The sequence below is a fragment of the Rhodamnia argentea genome, chromosome 5 (assembly GCF_020921035.1).
Source record: "Rhodamnia argentea isolate NSW1041297 chromosome 5, ASM2092103v1, whole genome shotgun sequence".
Taxonomy (NCBI): Eukaryota; Viridiplantae; Streptophyta; class Magnoliopsida; order Myrtales; family Myrtaceae; genus Rhodamnia; species Rhodamnia argentea.
The window spans coordinates 3,762,096-3,777,968 of NC_063154.1; the positions used below are offsets into that span (position 1 = coordinate 3,762,096).

The following is a 15,873-nucleotide window of genomic DNA, read 5'->3' on the forward strand; positions in this document are numbered from 1 at the left end:
CAGGTTTGTCAACACAATTCGGTTGAGTTGACAAACAGCCTCGTTTAAAGAAAAAAAAATCAACCGATAACGTCTGGCGTGCTTTTCTTCCTTTTTCGCTTTGAGAAATAGAAGCAGAGGGAGGGAGGAGAGGAAAAAAAAAAAACAACCATCACCTGAAGCAATCTTATTTACAGTTCCCGGTCTCTGTTGAGTTTGAAATTGCGCAGATTGCTCTAGTACTTCATCCAACTGAAATTACGAAGGCAGGCTTTATCTGAGCCTCTAGACGAGTTAGGCGTGACCTACATCCATGTATTAATCTGCGTTGGTAATTGGTTTGACCGTTAAATGATGAGCAAAATCTTCTGTCCTCAGAAGGTGAAGGTGAGTAGACAGAGATCCCCGTAGAGAAAACTCCAGCTTAAGATCACAACTACGTGTAAAATCAGTGTTTCCATCGCAGAATACTCATCTCTCGTAGCAGAAAATAGCTTCCTGTGAGTCTGAGATACCATGGGATCAAGTACAGAACTGAAGGAGGGCATCCGTAAAGGGAAGGGCATCCTGCACAACAGGGGGAGAACAGAGATCGCAGTATATGTAGGAAGGAAAGTGCAAAGACTAAGTAAATCGAACTTGATCGAAATAACTGCACAAATTGTACAAAAGAGAGAATTTTGAGGACATTACAAAACTTAAAGCAGAACAGTTGCACTGTCACCAAGCGCAGAGAACTAAATCACAGTTACTGACAAAATTGTATCCAGAGATGTCGACAGATAAAAACTGTTAAAAAGTGTGGAGAAGAAAACTCAAAATTTCCCGGCAGCATTAACATGCTATATGATTGGAATATGTGGTCAAATCTTCAGTCGAAAACCTCACCCGGAATTGGTTAGCTTCTTCTGAGACAAAGGGTTGGCAGCAGCTACCTCCTCATTTTTGTCCATGGCCTTCCTTGCAAGCTCATAGCCTGCAAAGTTCATGGCTCCTAGTGGAGCTATCCAAAAGAATCTGGGCACTGCCCCTTTAAATAAGCCTAAAGGGCCCTCACGACGTAGTATTGAGAAAGCTACCATTGTCATCGATACAGGTCGACCCTGTGGAGCAGTCATCATTCTTGTTTTTATGACATCAAAGGGTGTGGTAGTAACAGCAGCTAGCCCGCCTGATAGAGCTCCAACAACAATTGTTTCCCAAGGCTCCAACTCCCGACCCACGAGATGCTGGACAAGCTGATGAAAGCATACAGAAAGAAAGAGTGAATCTGTTGATCAGACTTCAACACTGTCTCCAACCACAAAAAGTAGTGATAAACAGTACGGAGCCAGCATTTGAACATAGGAGAGGAACTACATGAAACACAGGGAACAGTTAAAAAATTCAAACTGTAAAGAAAGTTAGTGGACCTCGATCAATTATAAAACAGCGCAAGACAAAAATTAAGAGTATGATTTTCGTTCATCAGATACTCAGATATCACTTGGCAGTAACATTTATCATGTAAATGGAAAGAGGTACTTTCTAAGTTTCACAGTTCAACCATCACTAAGTTAAAACATGCATTAGAGGTTTCGTTCTCGATTAGCCACAAACGCCAAGCATTCTTGAAACAATTGCGAAAGACTATTCCCATTCTCCCAGATAATGGATAACTAGTGCCATCCCATTCTGCATTCATGGTAATAAGGCACGTCCTTTAAATACCTCTCAACTACAGCTTTAAATCCAATATACAGGAGTAACAAATGAGAAAATTGACGTTTTCCATCTCGAAACAGACAAATATTTCAGGTGTATATCCAGTCACAGCAGTACGTGTGACATCGAGCAGATAGATCTCCTGTCATATTGTCCAATTTGCACACATTATGCAATGCCAACTTTTCAGCAGGTAGCAACCAGTGATGCTCTATTACATAGGCATGCATAAAATTACATGATGGTACCCCCTCACAAACTGAATCATGGCGGCATGCCTACTTGTGTTATTCTACGTCTACTATTCACCCGCCAACAACAGAAGTATAACCATCCATCCAATCGGTGCATCATTGAAAAGTGGTATTTTGACCAACCACAGCTCACGATACATATCAGGAATTAACAAATTATCTACGGCATACCTCGATACGTTCATTTTTTTTTTAAAATACACATGCAAACGAATAGCCAAATAACAAGGTGCATAGCACGTAACAATGATCATCATGGGTTATATTTCATATCATTCTCTAAACAACAATGGAGTACTACTTAAGGAATGTAAATTCGTAAATTTCTTAACATACTCAGACCTGTCCAAAACCTTAGCTTTATTTGGCACAGGAGGTGGTGGGAAGATGAAAGTTCGGGGGAAAATGGAAAAACATCTAAAATTCTGGTGAGACGAGGGAATATTCAAAATTTTAGGCATTTCCACCCAGACAATGCAAAATCCTTAGCAGAACTTGAGCCACTGGCATTGACATAGAGATACGAAGGAACCTTACCTTTTTTGACTCGGCATAAAGTCCCATGCCAGCAACATAGAAAGGGATCTCCCGACAAAGGGTAGCACCAGTACCCCGGAAAAAGCCTTTAGGACCATCTTGCTGCCAGGTACCAACAATAGCCTCCCCGACATTATCGAAAATTCCGGCTTGCAACCTCTGCTTTAGGACCTCACAAGGAATCCGCACTGCTGTCCCAAGAAAAGTGCTACAAAATGATGCTAGAGATTGAACCTGACAATTATTATAGCTTCGTATTAACTCTAGAACTAATCAAAAAGTGCCTCTCCTTTCAAAGGCACAATCCATACATCTTATCTGGAAATTGTTGAAGCTGACGCAACCACAATGGGACAAACACATCCCCCACAGGCATATGCATGCAAACACATCCATAAGCATGCTCATACAAAGACAAACAGAGCATCGTCACGAATTAAAGGGTAAGAAAAAAAACTACTAAATACTGAAAGCAATAGAGTACTTGCTAATAGAAAATCTCAAAACCTGAGAGCTATTGTAGTTTTCTTTTAATCTCATTGATTATGCATACTGTTACTAACAGAGCCCGTGAAAACAAATAAAATGAATGTGGAAATGGTGAAACTTACTTGGATATCAGGGAGATTTGGCGCCACATTTATCAATAGGAGCTTGCTGGCTTCGAATATTCCCGTTCTAAGGCCATGGCTGCAACGAAAAAGAAAATGAGTCAACCACCAGTTAAAAAAAGTAAGCATATTGCAAACAAGGACAAAAGTAAATGACTAAACATCCAGGACCTTGAAAACTGTCCAAGAATGGCAGGAATAGAACCCCTGTATACTCCGCGCACTCCAATTTGTGGGAGCTTTGCAATGATATCTGGAAAAGAGAGTGTCGAAGCCTGCACTCGTGTCTGATAAAACCAAGAAACTATCATGATAGGACCTTTACAAGATGCACAACGTCCACTACTGTGTACACCAGCGCGTGTAAGCGTACTACATAGCATATGATGGCTACCTCAACGTGTGAGGCTGGAAAAGACAAAACTGTATGCACTCACAGAAAGAGCACCTATACAATACTTAAAGGTAATTATAATCCACACTGCAAGCCCCAAAGTGAAATATGATTAGGCTGGCTCATTCTGGCAAGGTAACATAAACAACATAGTGCTTGAATGCCTCTGCTAGAACTAAGCAATATTTATCATCCCCCCAAAAACAGCATGAGTATCTGCCTATGTAGTTTTGAATTTAGCTTAGCTCTGTATTTAAGCTCAATAAGCAATTTCAAATGCGTAGCGAAGTTTAACTCAAGGATTTAACTCCTTCTCAAGGGCGAAATAGAAATTTGCATCAAGTAAGGGGAAAATAGTTTAGATCCTTGATGAAATTCAATTCCAAAATATCTGTGTATAACACAGTTTAGTAATCTCAGCATATGTAAACAGTTTTTACCTTTACTGTATCGACTGGGTGCATCAAAGAGGTGGACAGTGCACAGGATAGTCCTCCTGCCAATGCAGATTTAAGAACGCTTCCAGCTGGTATTTCCATGGGGGGTGCAACAGGAACAACAGTAGCAGCTTCAAACCAGACATTTCTGCACAACCATTGACAGTGACCATATCAAGCACTATCCCAAAAAATTTGCGTAAAATTAACTGCAACAGCAGCAGAAGTTTCTGCTCTACATTGAATTCACATTCTTCATAACCACTTTATTACTTCCATAATTCCCATCCCCAAACCAGCAACAATAGATTGAGTTGCCCTTCATATTATTTCTCAAGTAGAGCAAGACATCATATCAAAGAGGAAATAACATGGATGAATAAATCAATGAAAACTCAAAGCCAGTAGATTCAAACTGACACAGATCCTCTATCAGCTAAAATCTCAAAGAACTAGAAATTTTACTGCCGGCTTTGGCCATCTTAAAATGTGAAATGTGAGTGTATTGCAAAATGATCGCTTGACTGGACAGAATCTCACCTGGGATCATCTTGCAGTCGATCGGATGGAAGTAAAAGCATGAAGTTCCTAAAATGTCCATATGCTATGGATCCTTGTTTGTCAGCATCAAGAAATCGCATCATAGCATCAGCATTGTCTGCATTTGCTGGAAGTCCTGCATGTTTTAGTGATTCCAAAATTTCACTCTTCTGGAGTGTCCCAGACTTGCTCAAACAGAGAGAAGTATAAGCTCGAAGGATTGTCGGCTCCCTCTGTTCCATTAATGATAAAAACTGCTTCCAACCAAATGACTTCGAGAACAAGTGGCTCCTCGTACGGTGCATGAATTCACGAGCATATCTCTGGGGCAATTTCCGCTTTCTCATAGCAATCTCTAGGTCATCCAATGTCACCTGGCCATCACCATCTCTATCCAGCTCCTCAAAGAACCTTCTCCCTGAAAGTGCACGTATAAGAAGGAGGAAAATATCTTTCAGATAACAAAACAAACCAGGAAAAAGGGAAGCATTGATTCCAAGCAGGAATCAAGCAGAAGGATCTACACCAGATTCTCATAGTAAATATGCTCAAGCGTATTAGCATACCTTCCGATTCCGTATATTTAAAGAAGTCCTGGACAGAGAATAGCTTCTTTTTGTCTGGATACTCTTTAGAAGGTCGACCAATTTGGGGTACAAGTTCAATAAGCTCTGTCAGAGAAACAGTAGATAAAGTAGATTTCAAACGCTCCACATTTGATAATGGAATGCTCAGTATGCCACCAGCCAACTTCTGCGCTGAAGTAGCGCTGTTTGATTCCTCTCTACCCCCATTTGCAACTGCATCGCCAGTTTCTTCTTTGACCGAAGAAGTAACCCCGACAATACTTGGAGGAACACCTCCCACTCTCGCGAACCTCAAGTTTCCAAAAAAATCATTTACATCTGCTTTTCGACCTTCCCAAATACTAGCGACAGCCCTCAGGTGACTAAATTGTACCGGAGGATCTACTGCAGAGGTCGCTTTTGGACCATCATCCTCAAACTCTTGCTGAACCACTTGATCGACTATATGAAGATTCTGTGCCAACTGATCAAGAATAAATCCCAAAAAGCACTCAAACGATTCAAGTGGCACGTGCTTGTCTTCCTTATCGACCCCAACATCTTTCTCGGTTGCTTTAACGTGCCGCCGCTTCAACTCCCTCCCTCTCAACTCCGACAATGAGACCTTACACTTTACATCACGACCCCCCTTCTCTTCATCCATCTGTTTCTGCAACCGTTTCTTGCTCCCTTTGAACGGACTAGGAAATGCCTGAACGAAGCTATTCGCCAACAAAGAGAAATGCACCGCAAACTGCAAGCAATTTGCACACGACTCATTACCATCTCTCTCTTTATCCACATCCCTCTCCTTGCCCATCTTCTTGCCATCTAACCCATCCCGGTTCCCCAGATTTTGGGCAAACACTCCGACTATGTTCTTTATGGGGCCTTTGATGGAGAAGCCCTTCTTCTTCTCATCACTAACCACACCCTGAGCACCCTTCTTTTTCAGCACACCGATCTGAAACGGACCGTTCCTCTCACAACCATCGAATTGAGCAATGAATTCAATACTGTTAGTACCTTTCCTCTTCGAATTGGAACTGGGCCAGCAGGACTCAATGTCCTTGGCAGCCCTCCTGAAGCCAGATTCCAAAGGCGACAGAGCACCTTTAAATGCTTGAATCGTATTGAAAAACGATTCAATCGGATCATTCGCCGACACCATTACTCAAAGGCCAGAAATTACCATAGAAATTCTCGCGCACCAACTCACAAATGAAAAGAACAAGCGTAATCCAGGCGAGAGCCGAAGCCTCGAATCTTAAAGTAGGAAGTTTCACAAGAATCGAAGCCTCGAATTCACTAGATTGCGACCGCGACCTTCGACAATCGATTAAACGGCGCGTAACTAAACCGTCCCCACGAAAAGAGAAACCCTAACTGCGGAGAGACTGAAATCGCGCAGTTACGGCGTGCGTTCATCTCAATGGAATCGGGGAGCCACAGTCGAGACTCGGATGAGGATGTGCGGACGTCGCTAACAATCTCTCTTCTCTGGGAGAAGAAGATGGAGATTGGCGGTTCGAGACTCGAGAGCTCCGGGGAATGTGATCGGCAGTGGATAACGCAGGGTCTGCGGCCAGTGGCGTTTTGCGAGATAGAGAGGACAGGGGAGGGCAACGCCGAGAAATGCCACTTCGACCAAGACGACGGGTTCCTCCCTGTGGCAGCAGCAGGAGAGAGACGAAGAAGAGGCCTTCAATTAATAGAGATCGATAAAGAAAATAAAAATAAAAATTGAGAAGATGCTAAATTTATCGACAATTGCAAAAAAAAACAAAAAATGGGAATAAATGCGAAAAATGGAGAACGGAGATATCTTTTTATTAAATGTTTATTGGGTGTGGATAACGATTGAGGAGTGGATAAAAAGCTGACGTGGGCATTGTGGGAGTACAACTTTTTTTTTTTTTTTTTGTGGAGGAGGAGGGGTTAGTTGGGACTTAATCAATTGGAATCTTAATGTCTATCCAGATTTGATTCGGATGTAATTGAGGTTATTGCGTGTATTAAATGCATAAGATTAAATGATCCTATTGACTAGCAATTAAATTATTAGAGGTCCCGATCGCGAAACTCAATGCCCGGCCGGCGCCTTTCGAAATGTCTTATGTTTTGTTGATTAGCGCATGATTAAAGATAAACAGAGAAAAATCAGTGGAGATAGCTACCGATTTGATTTGAAGAATGAATACGTGTTGGAAGAAGCATGCATTGAGACGTTCAATTGAGAAATTGGAAAGGGTTAAATTGTCGATAGGGTAAGATCTTCATTTCATGGGTTCATTCGAATTCTACCGGCAGTTGAATTTGATTGTATCGTGGGACGATGATTTAGCGGAAAGAAATCGGATATCCATTCGGGAGAAAAAAAAAAAAAAAAAGGCAAGAAAAGGAGTGATAAGCCAGTTGCCAAGATATGAAAACAAGAGATTTGGGTCGGATTAGATCGACACATTTCCGATCTAGTCAATTGCTTTACTTAGCAATGTCGAACAATACAATTGAATAAAACACACGATCCTAGAAACTTAGGGCACACCAAGGGCAAACAATTATGTTCACGAACATGAAAATCACCTAACTCCATTCCACCAAGAAAATCACTCATAGAGGTCAAATCCATCGTACGAGAAAATCAATTCCGCACTGCTGCTGATACCATTTGTCGCATTGACTTGACCCGAGGATTAGGTTGTCGTACTAATGTCAAACTCTTCCTAAACTGTTAATAATTTGCTTTGTGCTTCCACTAAGTGCTTCGTGGGCCGGCTCCTCCTCCTCCTCCTCCTCTTCTTCTTTACCCTTTTCAGATCAGCGGGTCAAAGCTTAAATGATTTCGACGAAATTCTAGAAAAAATAACTAAGGGACAGGCTGACGAAACCGAGGCAACAATGGCCAACGCACAAGACCACACACACATTGTATAGAAGCAAGCGAAAAACGACTAGCTAGTGGCTTAGGACCGAGGGATTGGAAATGAACACGTGGCGCTCCGAGCGTCAATACGTGTCAAACGCCCGGAAACGTCCAGACGTGGCATTTTATCTCTTGCATGCATCCCCTAGGCCACCCTCCAATTTTTTTCCCGCTCTCATTTTTGCCTTCATCGTCGCCGAATCATTCTCGCTGATCATGCTTTAAACTTCTTTCGATACTTAAAAGAGTTTCGTTACTTAAAACAGAGTTAACAATCACCTCCGAGACGATGACATAAGCTCATCCCATGGCTTAACATGGCCTGATGCAGCGGAACGATGCCGAGGTCGGAGCCCGAGCTCCGCAAACGAGCCCAGGAAGAAAAGGACAATTCACTTTTCGAAAAGGGCCCAACTTCATCTTGGCCGATGTATATGTAATGTCTCGTTTCATCTGCATTATTGTCCCGGACACCTCCGGGCCACTTGCGGTTGACAAATCACGAATTCAGATAATGCTATGCTACCCAAAAAACAAGAATCACGGGTTCACCAAATGCGCAAGTCCTCACCTCAGAATAATTTACTGAAAGACAAAAGTCCTGAGTCACGACGACCTCATGAGCCTCGGCAAGTAGTCAGAGGCTGATGTTCTGTGGTGATGCCGTTTTCTCCAGAGATTTCGTCCGACCCAGCTACCCGTTCGATGCATGCAGTGCTTCGACTTGTTAGCTTTTTCAAAAGATGATTTAGAGAGATGCAACTAATCAGTCCGAATATTAACCAAGGAAGCGATCATTTGCACAAAGCAAACCTCCCCTTAGACCAGGAGCAAAACAAAATACGCGGCGTCAAAATGCAGATCCACTGCCCTTCGTCTTCCCCAGCATGACATCCTTGGCTTCATTGATCTTAGAAGCGAGATAGTGACTGCCACCAGCATCCGGGTGATTCGCAACCATTACTTTTCTGTGCGCTTCCTTGACTTTATCTGGAGTTGCGCTCTCCCTGTCAAACCATATTATTAGGAACGAACTGTTTATTCCCAACTCATCTTAAGTCAATTGTTAAGCATCATATGCAGTTAAATAGTACCGTGAGACTGAGACAATAAACAAATGAAAAACAAAACTATGGTCGCCTGTCAAGCAAAATCAGTCGAAGGCGCTTAATGTGCATGTAACAGTGACGTCCATCCAATGGTCTTTCGCATGAAGCTTGGTGTCATTTACTTCCATTACCTCCATCGTATAGAAAGCTGCCTTTTTTTCCAATCTAACGGATCGAGAAGAGCAAGAAACTGATTCTCTACCTTATACCGAGAATAAGGGCAGCTTCCCTTCTAGTCATCTTGGGTTGGAAACCGCCTTCGTAAAATCTACGCGGTCTAGGCGGCCTCGCCTTGAACGACTGCCAAGCCTGGATACCACACCTACCAGCAAGAGCGGCAGCAGCCACTGCTAGGCCAGCCAGTAACGGTGTAGCCTGAATGCGTAGCACAGTAAAAAGAAATGACCAAGTCATTGAGTCAAAACAAAAACAGAAGAACTAAGTGCTCCAAAGGGAAATCAACTTAATTCAAACCAAGGATACTCTTTTTATCACCGTTATGGAAAGAATATAAAGCATGAGAATCATTCAGCAAACACTAGATAAGAGCACTGTCTGTCATTGACCTGTTGCAAGGACTAGTCACTGGACAAAATAAGGAGGGGTCAAGCACAGAGTTGCACTCATAAGTAGTGACATTTACCGACTATGAATTTAGACGTATCGATGTAAATGCATGACGCGCTTTCATTCTACTTTAAAATGCTAGACATATCGGCAGCCCACTTAACCCAGACAGACTTTTTGGAAAGAGAACTCGCAAGTTGTGACAACTTCTCATTTCAACCTTTACAAGAATTGATATCAAATGGAGGACAACGAGTAATCCGTTTTCCGAAGCAGGCATACAAAATCTTCAACAAAAGAAGGAGAACATCCAGCTTCTGCCTCACCATCACCTGCAATTAGTGAATCTGCTATAGAAGATACGAACCCGCCGAAACTATCCATTTCAGCTCTAATTTCAGGTGTGAGAAGCTGAATCACCTCAGAACGATCGGTTAATGAGCCAACAGAACCATCCAATGCCGGCAGAAACACATCAAATATGAATTTCACTAGGCCAATGTTCAATTCAACATACTGCACAAATCGAAAGGCAAGATTTTGAGGGACTCCCAATAATCTCACAACAGGAGGGTTCACAATCAAGGCTTGTTGAAATTCAGCCCACGCATCGTCCACCAGCACGCGGCTTCGAAACAGCTCTATTTCGGCGAAAATCGAATTCATCTCAGCAAAAATCAAGACCCTCCCCAAAAATCTTCCTATGATTTCGCACTTCGTATATTGAGCTCGTCTACACTCCATTAGCAGCAAAAGCGAATGAACGATTGAAACAAAGAAAATAATTGAAGAGAAAAAAAGAGAACTTCACGTTGATAATTAGCGAAATGTCTTACCATTGTGGTGAGGAATTCCGGGGTATCATTCGACAGCTTCTTCGGTCGTCTTTGTGAGTGCGAGGAAGAGAGAGAGAGAGAGAGAGAGAGAGAGAGAGGAGAAAGAGAGTCAGTCTCAGTTTGGTACCTAGAGCGAGGAATATCTGTCTCCGCCAATCACGTCTCAACACGTCACGCAATAGTAAGGTTGCTGGGAGTAGCAGATCCTGTCTTCTCCAACACTGTAGCGAAGCAAGCAACAGTAAACCGAGCAGGGCCCGCCGGTTGGGTGGGCTTTTGAAATCCAGTTCCAGCCCGAACATATTGGGATTGGATTCACTGAGCCCAACAAAATGCCAGGATGGATTCAAGTTAGTTGGGTCCGGGCCCTTTTAGGCCGAGCCCGCAATCAGAGAACAAGATTGCTTTGGAGAAAACTTTTTCATTTTAGAGAACTGATTCATGGAAGAAAAGAGCACCAATGGTAACTATTCTCTTTACAGGCTCTATTTCTCGCAAGAAAGATATCTTTTTATTTTATATGCCATGGAGGAGTTTCTAAGCAAAAACACGCGTTTGATAACGATACAAAATTTATGTTTCCGGAATACAATTTTGTTTGATAACGGTATAAAATTTCTACGGTTGCCGACCATTGGGCCTTGGCCGGCGACCGACGGACGATAGATGGCGAACAGCGAATGGGAGCCGGGACTCAAGACCGGCAGCTAGTGAAAGGTGACTGGTGAACTACTGTCGGCGGCAAGGGCACGAGAGAGGCGACAAGCAACCATCGGAAGAGATGCGAGAGAGAGGGAGTGAGTAATAAAAAAAAATTTCTATTTCTGTTTTGTTCTAGAAATAAAACGTATAATTTCTACTTTTTTTTCCCTATTCCAAACATATTTCTGGGCCAAGAGTTTGTCTCGAGAATAGGACAACAAAATTGCGTTACCAGGCGAATTTCTATTCCAAATATGTTTATCCGAAACAAAAAAAAAAGAAAAAGAAAAATAGAGAAATTGAATTGTTGTCATGCGTGCCCTGATTTGCATGATAAGCTTCGTGATAGGTTTAGAAAATGAGAGTTGATAAGCTAGACAGGTAATTAGTGGGTGGTGATAATGGCAGCAATTGGCCTTCCAGCTTTGGTCATTCTCTGTGGTTGCATTTTTTTATCGTAGCGGTGAATCAAAATCACCTCTTTCATTAAATAGTGAATAGTCTCATTAAATCTAGCTGACCGAAATGATAATTAAATTTTATCTTAGTTGAAACGAGCTACCAAAGAGAAGAAACGTGAAAAGTGCTTGGTAAAATTAGTTTGGAATCGTTGCATCTATCAAATTTGAAGATCGAGTAATTCAATGCTACATACTTGGTGTGGTCCTTTTGTCGATGGTGTTACTCAAACTATTAGATTTACCGTCCATTTATACTAGAAGTTGTGCTTTGTTTGAAACATTGCTTTATAAAGGAGTATGACATAGATGCTTAGCCCAATTTTTGTGGATTCTATTTAGCTTTAAGCACACACCTTCCATTGAACTAGAAGTACTTCAGCGGCTCAATTTTTTCTCCGCGTCAAACATTGGGAAAATGAAACTGAAAGAGTAATAGTTGGACAAAATGTATATAAGGAAAATGGAGAGTCCAATGAGGTAACGGAAATGATTTAGATCTCACAATTGCCCGGTTCCTCGGAGCTTCTGAACGTGCGATTGCTTCATGGTAGGGGCGAGCGACCAGCCCGTTTTGGGCGGAAATCAAGAGCGCTTGTCCGGTTCCTAGGAACCACTAATTTTCAGTTCGAGGGGCGCAACAGTAACGATTACTTTTATGTTTTATTTCCCTTTTGCATTTGTGGTTAAATCACGGAGTCATTTATCTCTGGTTTTATGAGGAGACAAGGGAGTCGCCACGCGTCACCCAAATTTCACCGCATCGCAGCGATGATAACTCATTTATCGCCAAATTCGCCCAGAGTTCATCCTGCGTTGCTGAAGAACAGATTAGGCACATCATCTCCAATTCGTAAGTTGCGTCAAGCAACTCCACGCTCGATGGCAAATTGCTCGACGGCATTTCAACTCCTCAGCAGTCAGCCAGAAGTTTGTCAGTAATCGTCTCATATCAGTCACGACACGAAACGCTAACCAACGCAAATTCCTTCGCTGCCGGCAGTTCGACCAAAACCCGCCTCGGTCTTGGCCATCTATCCAATCACACGAACCAAGGACGGTTACCATGAAAATCACATGTCAGTCAGAGATATTAAGCACGGCCAACGCAATTCTTTTTGTGACCAAGCACACGCCAAGAGCATTGAGCATAATGCAAAATAATCGGAGTGAGATAGAATGAACTCCGAATCATTTGACAAGACAGTGCACTAAGCAAAAGGAAAAACATAAACGCCAACAGAATCCATACGAGTCTAGCAAAAGCAAAATTTTAAGGCAAACTAAAATGTCCCCCTCAGAGTTACTAAAGACTAAATGACATCAAAACAAATAACCAAACATCTCGGCAAAACCTAAAAACCGAGGGCTTCCAAATGAAGACATGTATGAGACACTTAAAATGATAAAAGCCCCCAAATCCTGCAATCAACAGCAGCCTCACTTCTTCTTAGCAGCGGACTTTGTGACCTTGGCGCCCGTCGGGTCCTTCTTCTCCACACTCTTAATGACACCAACGGCCACGGTCTGACGCATGTCCCTGACAGCAAAACGCCCAAGAGGAGGGTACTCCGAGAAAGTCTCAACAACCATAGGCTTGGTCGGGATCATCTTCACCATCCCAGCATCACCATTCTTCAAGAACTTGGGCTCCTTCTCAAGCTCCTTGCCAGACCGTCTGTCAATCTTAGTCACCAACTCGGCGAACTTCACAGCAATGTGGGAGGTGTGACAATCGAGGACGGGGGCATAGCCATTGCCAATCTGCCCAGGGTGGTTCATGATGATGACCTGGGAAGTGAAGTTAGCGGCCTCCTTGGCAGGATCATCCTTGGAGTTGGAAGCAACATAACCACGCTTGAGATCCTTCACAGCGACATTCTTGACGTTGAACCCAACATTGTCACCTGGAAGGGCCTCCAGGAGAGCCTCATGGTGCATTTCCACAGACTTAACTTCAGTGGTCAATCCAGTGGGCCCAAAAGTGACAACCATACCAGGCTTCACAACACCAGTCTCAACCCGACCGACAGGGACAGTTCCAATACCACCGATCTTGTACACATCCTGAAGTGGGAGACGGAGAGGCTTGTCCGAAGGCCTCTTTGGCTCATTGATCTGGTCAAGAGCATCAAGGAGGGTGGGACCCTTGTACCAGTCAAGGTTGGTGGACCTCTCAATCATGTTGTCACCCTCAAATCCGGAGATGGGGACAAAAGGAATCTTCTCAGGGTTGTAGCCAACCTTCTTCAAGTATGAAGAGACTTCCTTCACGATTTCATCATAACGGGCCTTGGAGTACTTGGGTGTGGTGGCATCCATCTACCCAAAGGCAATTTTATCACGTAAGTATATCTACACAAATGCCGAAAAGCAGTGTGATTAGATACAGAACATATAACTAAAATGTACCTTGTTGCAGCAGCAAATCATCTGCTTCACACCAAGAGTGAAGGCAAGAAGAGCATGCTCACGGGTCTGGCCATCCTTGGAGATACCAGCTTCAAAACCTCCAGTGGTGGAGTCAATGATGAGGACAGCACAGTCAGCCTGGGAAGTTCCAGTAATCATGTTCTTGATAAAGTCACGATGTCCAGGAGCATCAATGACTGTGCAGTAATACTTGGTGGTCTCGAACTTCCACAGGGCAATATCGATAGTGATACCACGCTCACGCTCCGCCTTGAGCTTGTCAAGGACCCAAGCATACTTGAATGACCTCTTGTTCATCTCAGCTGCCTCCTTCTCGAACCTCTCAATGACACGCTTGTCAATACCCCCAAGCTTGTAGATCAAGTGACCAGTTGTGGTCGATTTCCCAGAGTCGACATGGCCAATGACCACAATGTTGATGTGAACCTTCTCCTTACCCATTATGAGATACCTAGGAGACGGATGACAAATATGAAAATACAAATTATGCAATTAGACAGCCATAAAACTCCAGCCACGACAAAATCATCAAATCTAAGAGTCCAAAATACAATAAAATTCAGGCAAAGCATCAAGAGGGATGAGCACATTCACAAAGTTGCAAAAAATCTGGAAACCATGTCAGACATCTCTACCCACTAGGGCCACTACACTGCGGACAAAAGCATGTTGGAGATTTTCAGTGAGAACAGAGTCAAACATGAAAAGAAATAAAATCATTCACCAACCAAGCAACCAAGAATAAGAGACGAATCATAAAAGCTAAAATAAAAACAACAATTACATCTGCTGGTTGATAGAGTTTCACAAAGCAAATGTGGTTTTGATAAAACTTATAAAGATATTGCCCCCATGCAGGATCGAACTACAGACCTTCAGTTTACAAGCTGACGCTCTACCGCTGAGCTATAGGGGCATGTTTTAAAGCAAACCGTAAATATGCTAGTCAAACAATTCACCATTACAATATTTTGTATATCCAAAATAGATTAAAAATTCAAATCCGCAGTTCACAAACAAAATAGTATTAACAAATTCAAAAGCTCCTACATCACTCTCCAGATCAGTTTAATTCAAGAAAAGCATATAGGCCCCACATCTCCATTAAAACAGTCCACGTGAGAAAGATGTCGGCAGTATTCAAAATCGCTCAAAACGATTCACACATCCTGCTTCAGATTGCAGAGAGATCAGAGACAAACTCGCAAATGGTTTTGAGATAGATCTAAAATAATCAAGATATACAGATCCAACGCATGCCAGGGCATGCACAAACACACGATACGGGATTTCAGATCTAAATAGCTAGATCCATTCGCAGAACTATCAACAGATCAACCGACTACGATTCAACTGACGATCTGAGTAAACAAAACAGGACAGAAGAACGATAGAAGCAATTACAGTCAGCACATCTCAATTTCACAAGCTCCTCAGCTGCAAAAACAACGAATAATACCAGAAATGATGAAGACCACGACGAGATCTAACACACAGAACAATCCAATCTCACGTCAAATGACCGGATAGATGAATCAAGACTCACGAAAAATGCTAGCTCATAACCAAAAAGAGCTTAGAGATATGGAAGCTTTACCTAAACCGCGAACGACGAAGCTCAAGAAGGAGAAGGGCAGAGAGACAGAGTGACTAGGAGCAATTGAAGACGGTCAGCTCTCGTGAGCTGAGCGCGAGAGCTATATAGCCTCAGCTGAAATTAGGGTTTCTCGCCAGCGTTGGATCCAACAGCGCACCGACCGACTGAGGGTCCAGATCATGCCACGTCGCCATATCCGTACGAGTGCGTTCATATTCGATTT

The 15,873-nt window shown here is 42.9% G+C and overlaps 3 protein-coding genes across 3 annotated transcripts; all 3 read right to left on the reverse strand.

The window, feature by feature from the left end:
- Positions 1-601: 601 nt before the first annotated feature.
- Positions 602-6,716, reverse strand: LOC115749927 (calcium-dependent mitochondrial ATP-magnesium/phosphate carrier protein 1). Its single transcript, XM_030686973.2, has 7 exons — positions 5,023-6,716; positions 4,457-4,874; positions 3,920-4,064; positions 3,257-3,372; positions 3,086-3,164; positions 2,475-2,708; positions 602-1,217 (listed from the first exon to the last, which is right to left on the reverse strand). Exons 1-7 carry the CDS (start codon positions 6,191-6,193, stop codon positions 864-866), a joined length of 2,517 nt encoding a protein of 838 aa, XP_030542833.2. The 5' UTR covers positions 6,194-6,716; the 3' UTR covers positions 602-863.
- A 1,628-nt stretch (positions 6,717-8,344) lies between these two features.
- On the reverse strand, positions 8,345-10,550 carry LOC115750022 (mitochondrial import inner membrane translocase subunit TIM14-1-like). Its single transcript, XM_030687152.2, has 3 exons — positions 10,461-10,550; positions 9,260-9,432; positions 8,345-8,955 (listed from the first exon to the last, which is right to left on the reverse strand). The coding sequence occupies exons 1-3, from the start codon at positions 10,461-10,463 to the stop codon at positions 8,799-8,801; spliced, it is 333 nt and encodes a 110-aa protein (XP_030543012.1). The 5' UTR covers positions 10,464-10,550; the 3' UTR covers positions 8,345-8,798.
- Positions 10,551-12,827: 2,277 nt separating this feature from the next.
- Positions 12,828-15,746, reverse strand: LOC115749958 (elongation factor 1-alpha). The gene is made up of 3 exons (XM_030687018.2): positions 15,651-15,746; positions 14,033-14,504; positions 12,828-13,942 (listed from the first exon to the last, which is right to left on the reverse strand). The coding sequence occupies exons 2-3, from the start codon at positions 14,492-14,494 to the stop codon at positions 13,061-13,063; spliced, it is 1,344 nt and encodes a 447-aa protein (XP_030542878.1). The 5' UTR covers positions 14,495-14,504; positions 15,651-15,746; the 3' UTR covers positions 12,828-13,060.
- Between the last annotated feature and the right edge of the window lie 127 nt (positions 15,747-15,873).

Coding starts and splice junctions, on each gene's coding strand:
- LOC115749927 (XM_030686973.2), bottom strand. CDS start 6,193: ATGGTGTCGGCGAATGATCCGATTGAATCGTTTTTCAATACGATTCAA. Junction 3,165..3,256: donor ATTCTTGGACAGTTTTCAAG/GTCCTGGATGTT, acceptor TTTTCGTTGCAG/CCATGGCCTTAGAACGGGAA. Junction 1,218..2,474: donor TTTATGCCGAGTCAAAAAAG/GTAAGGTTCCTT, acceptor TGCTTTCATCAG/CTTGTCCAGCATCTCGTGGG.
- LOC115750022 (XM_030687152.2), bottom strand. Junction 8,956..9,259: donor GCCCTTATTCTCGGTATAAG/GTAGAGAATCAG, acceptor ATGGTTTGACAG/GGAGAGCGCAACTCCAGATA.
- LOC115749958 (XM_030687018.2), bottom strand. CDS start 14,494: ATGGGTAAGGAGAAGGTTCACATCAACATTGTGGTCATTGGCCATGTC. Junction 13,943..14,032: donor TGATTTGCTGCTGCAACAAG/GTACATTTTAGT, acceptor GCCTTTGGGTAG/ATGGATGCCACCACACCCAA.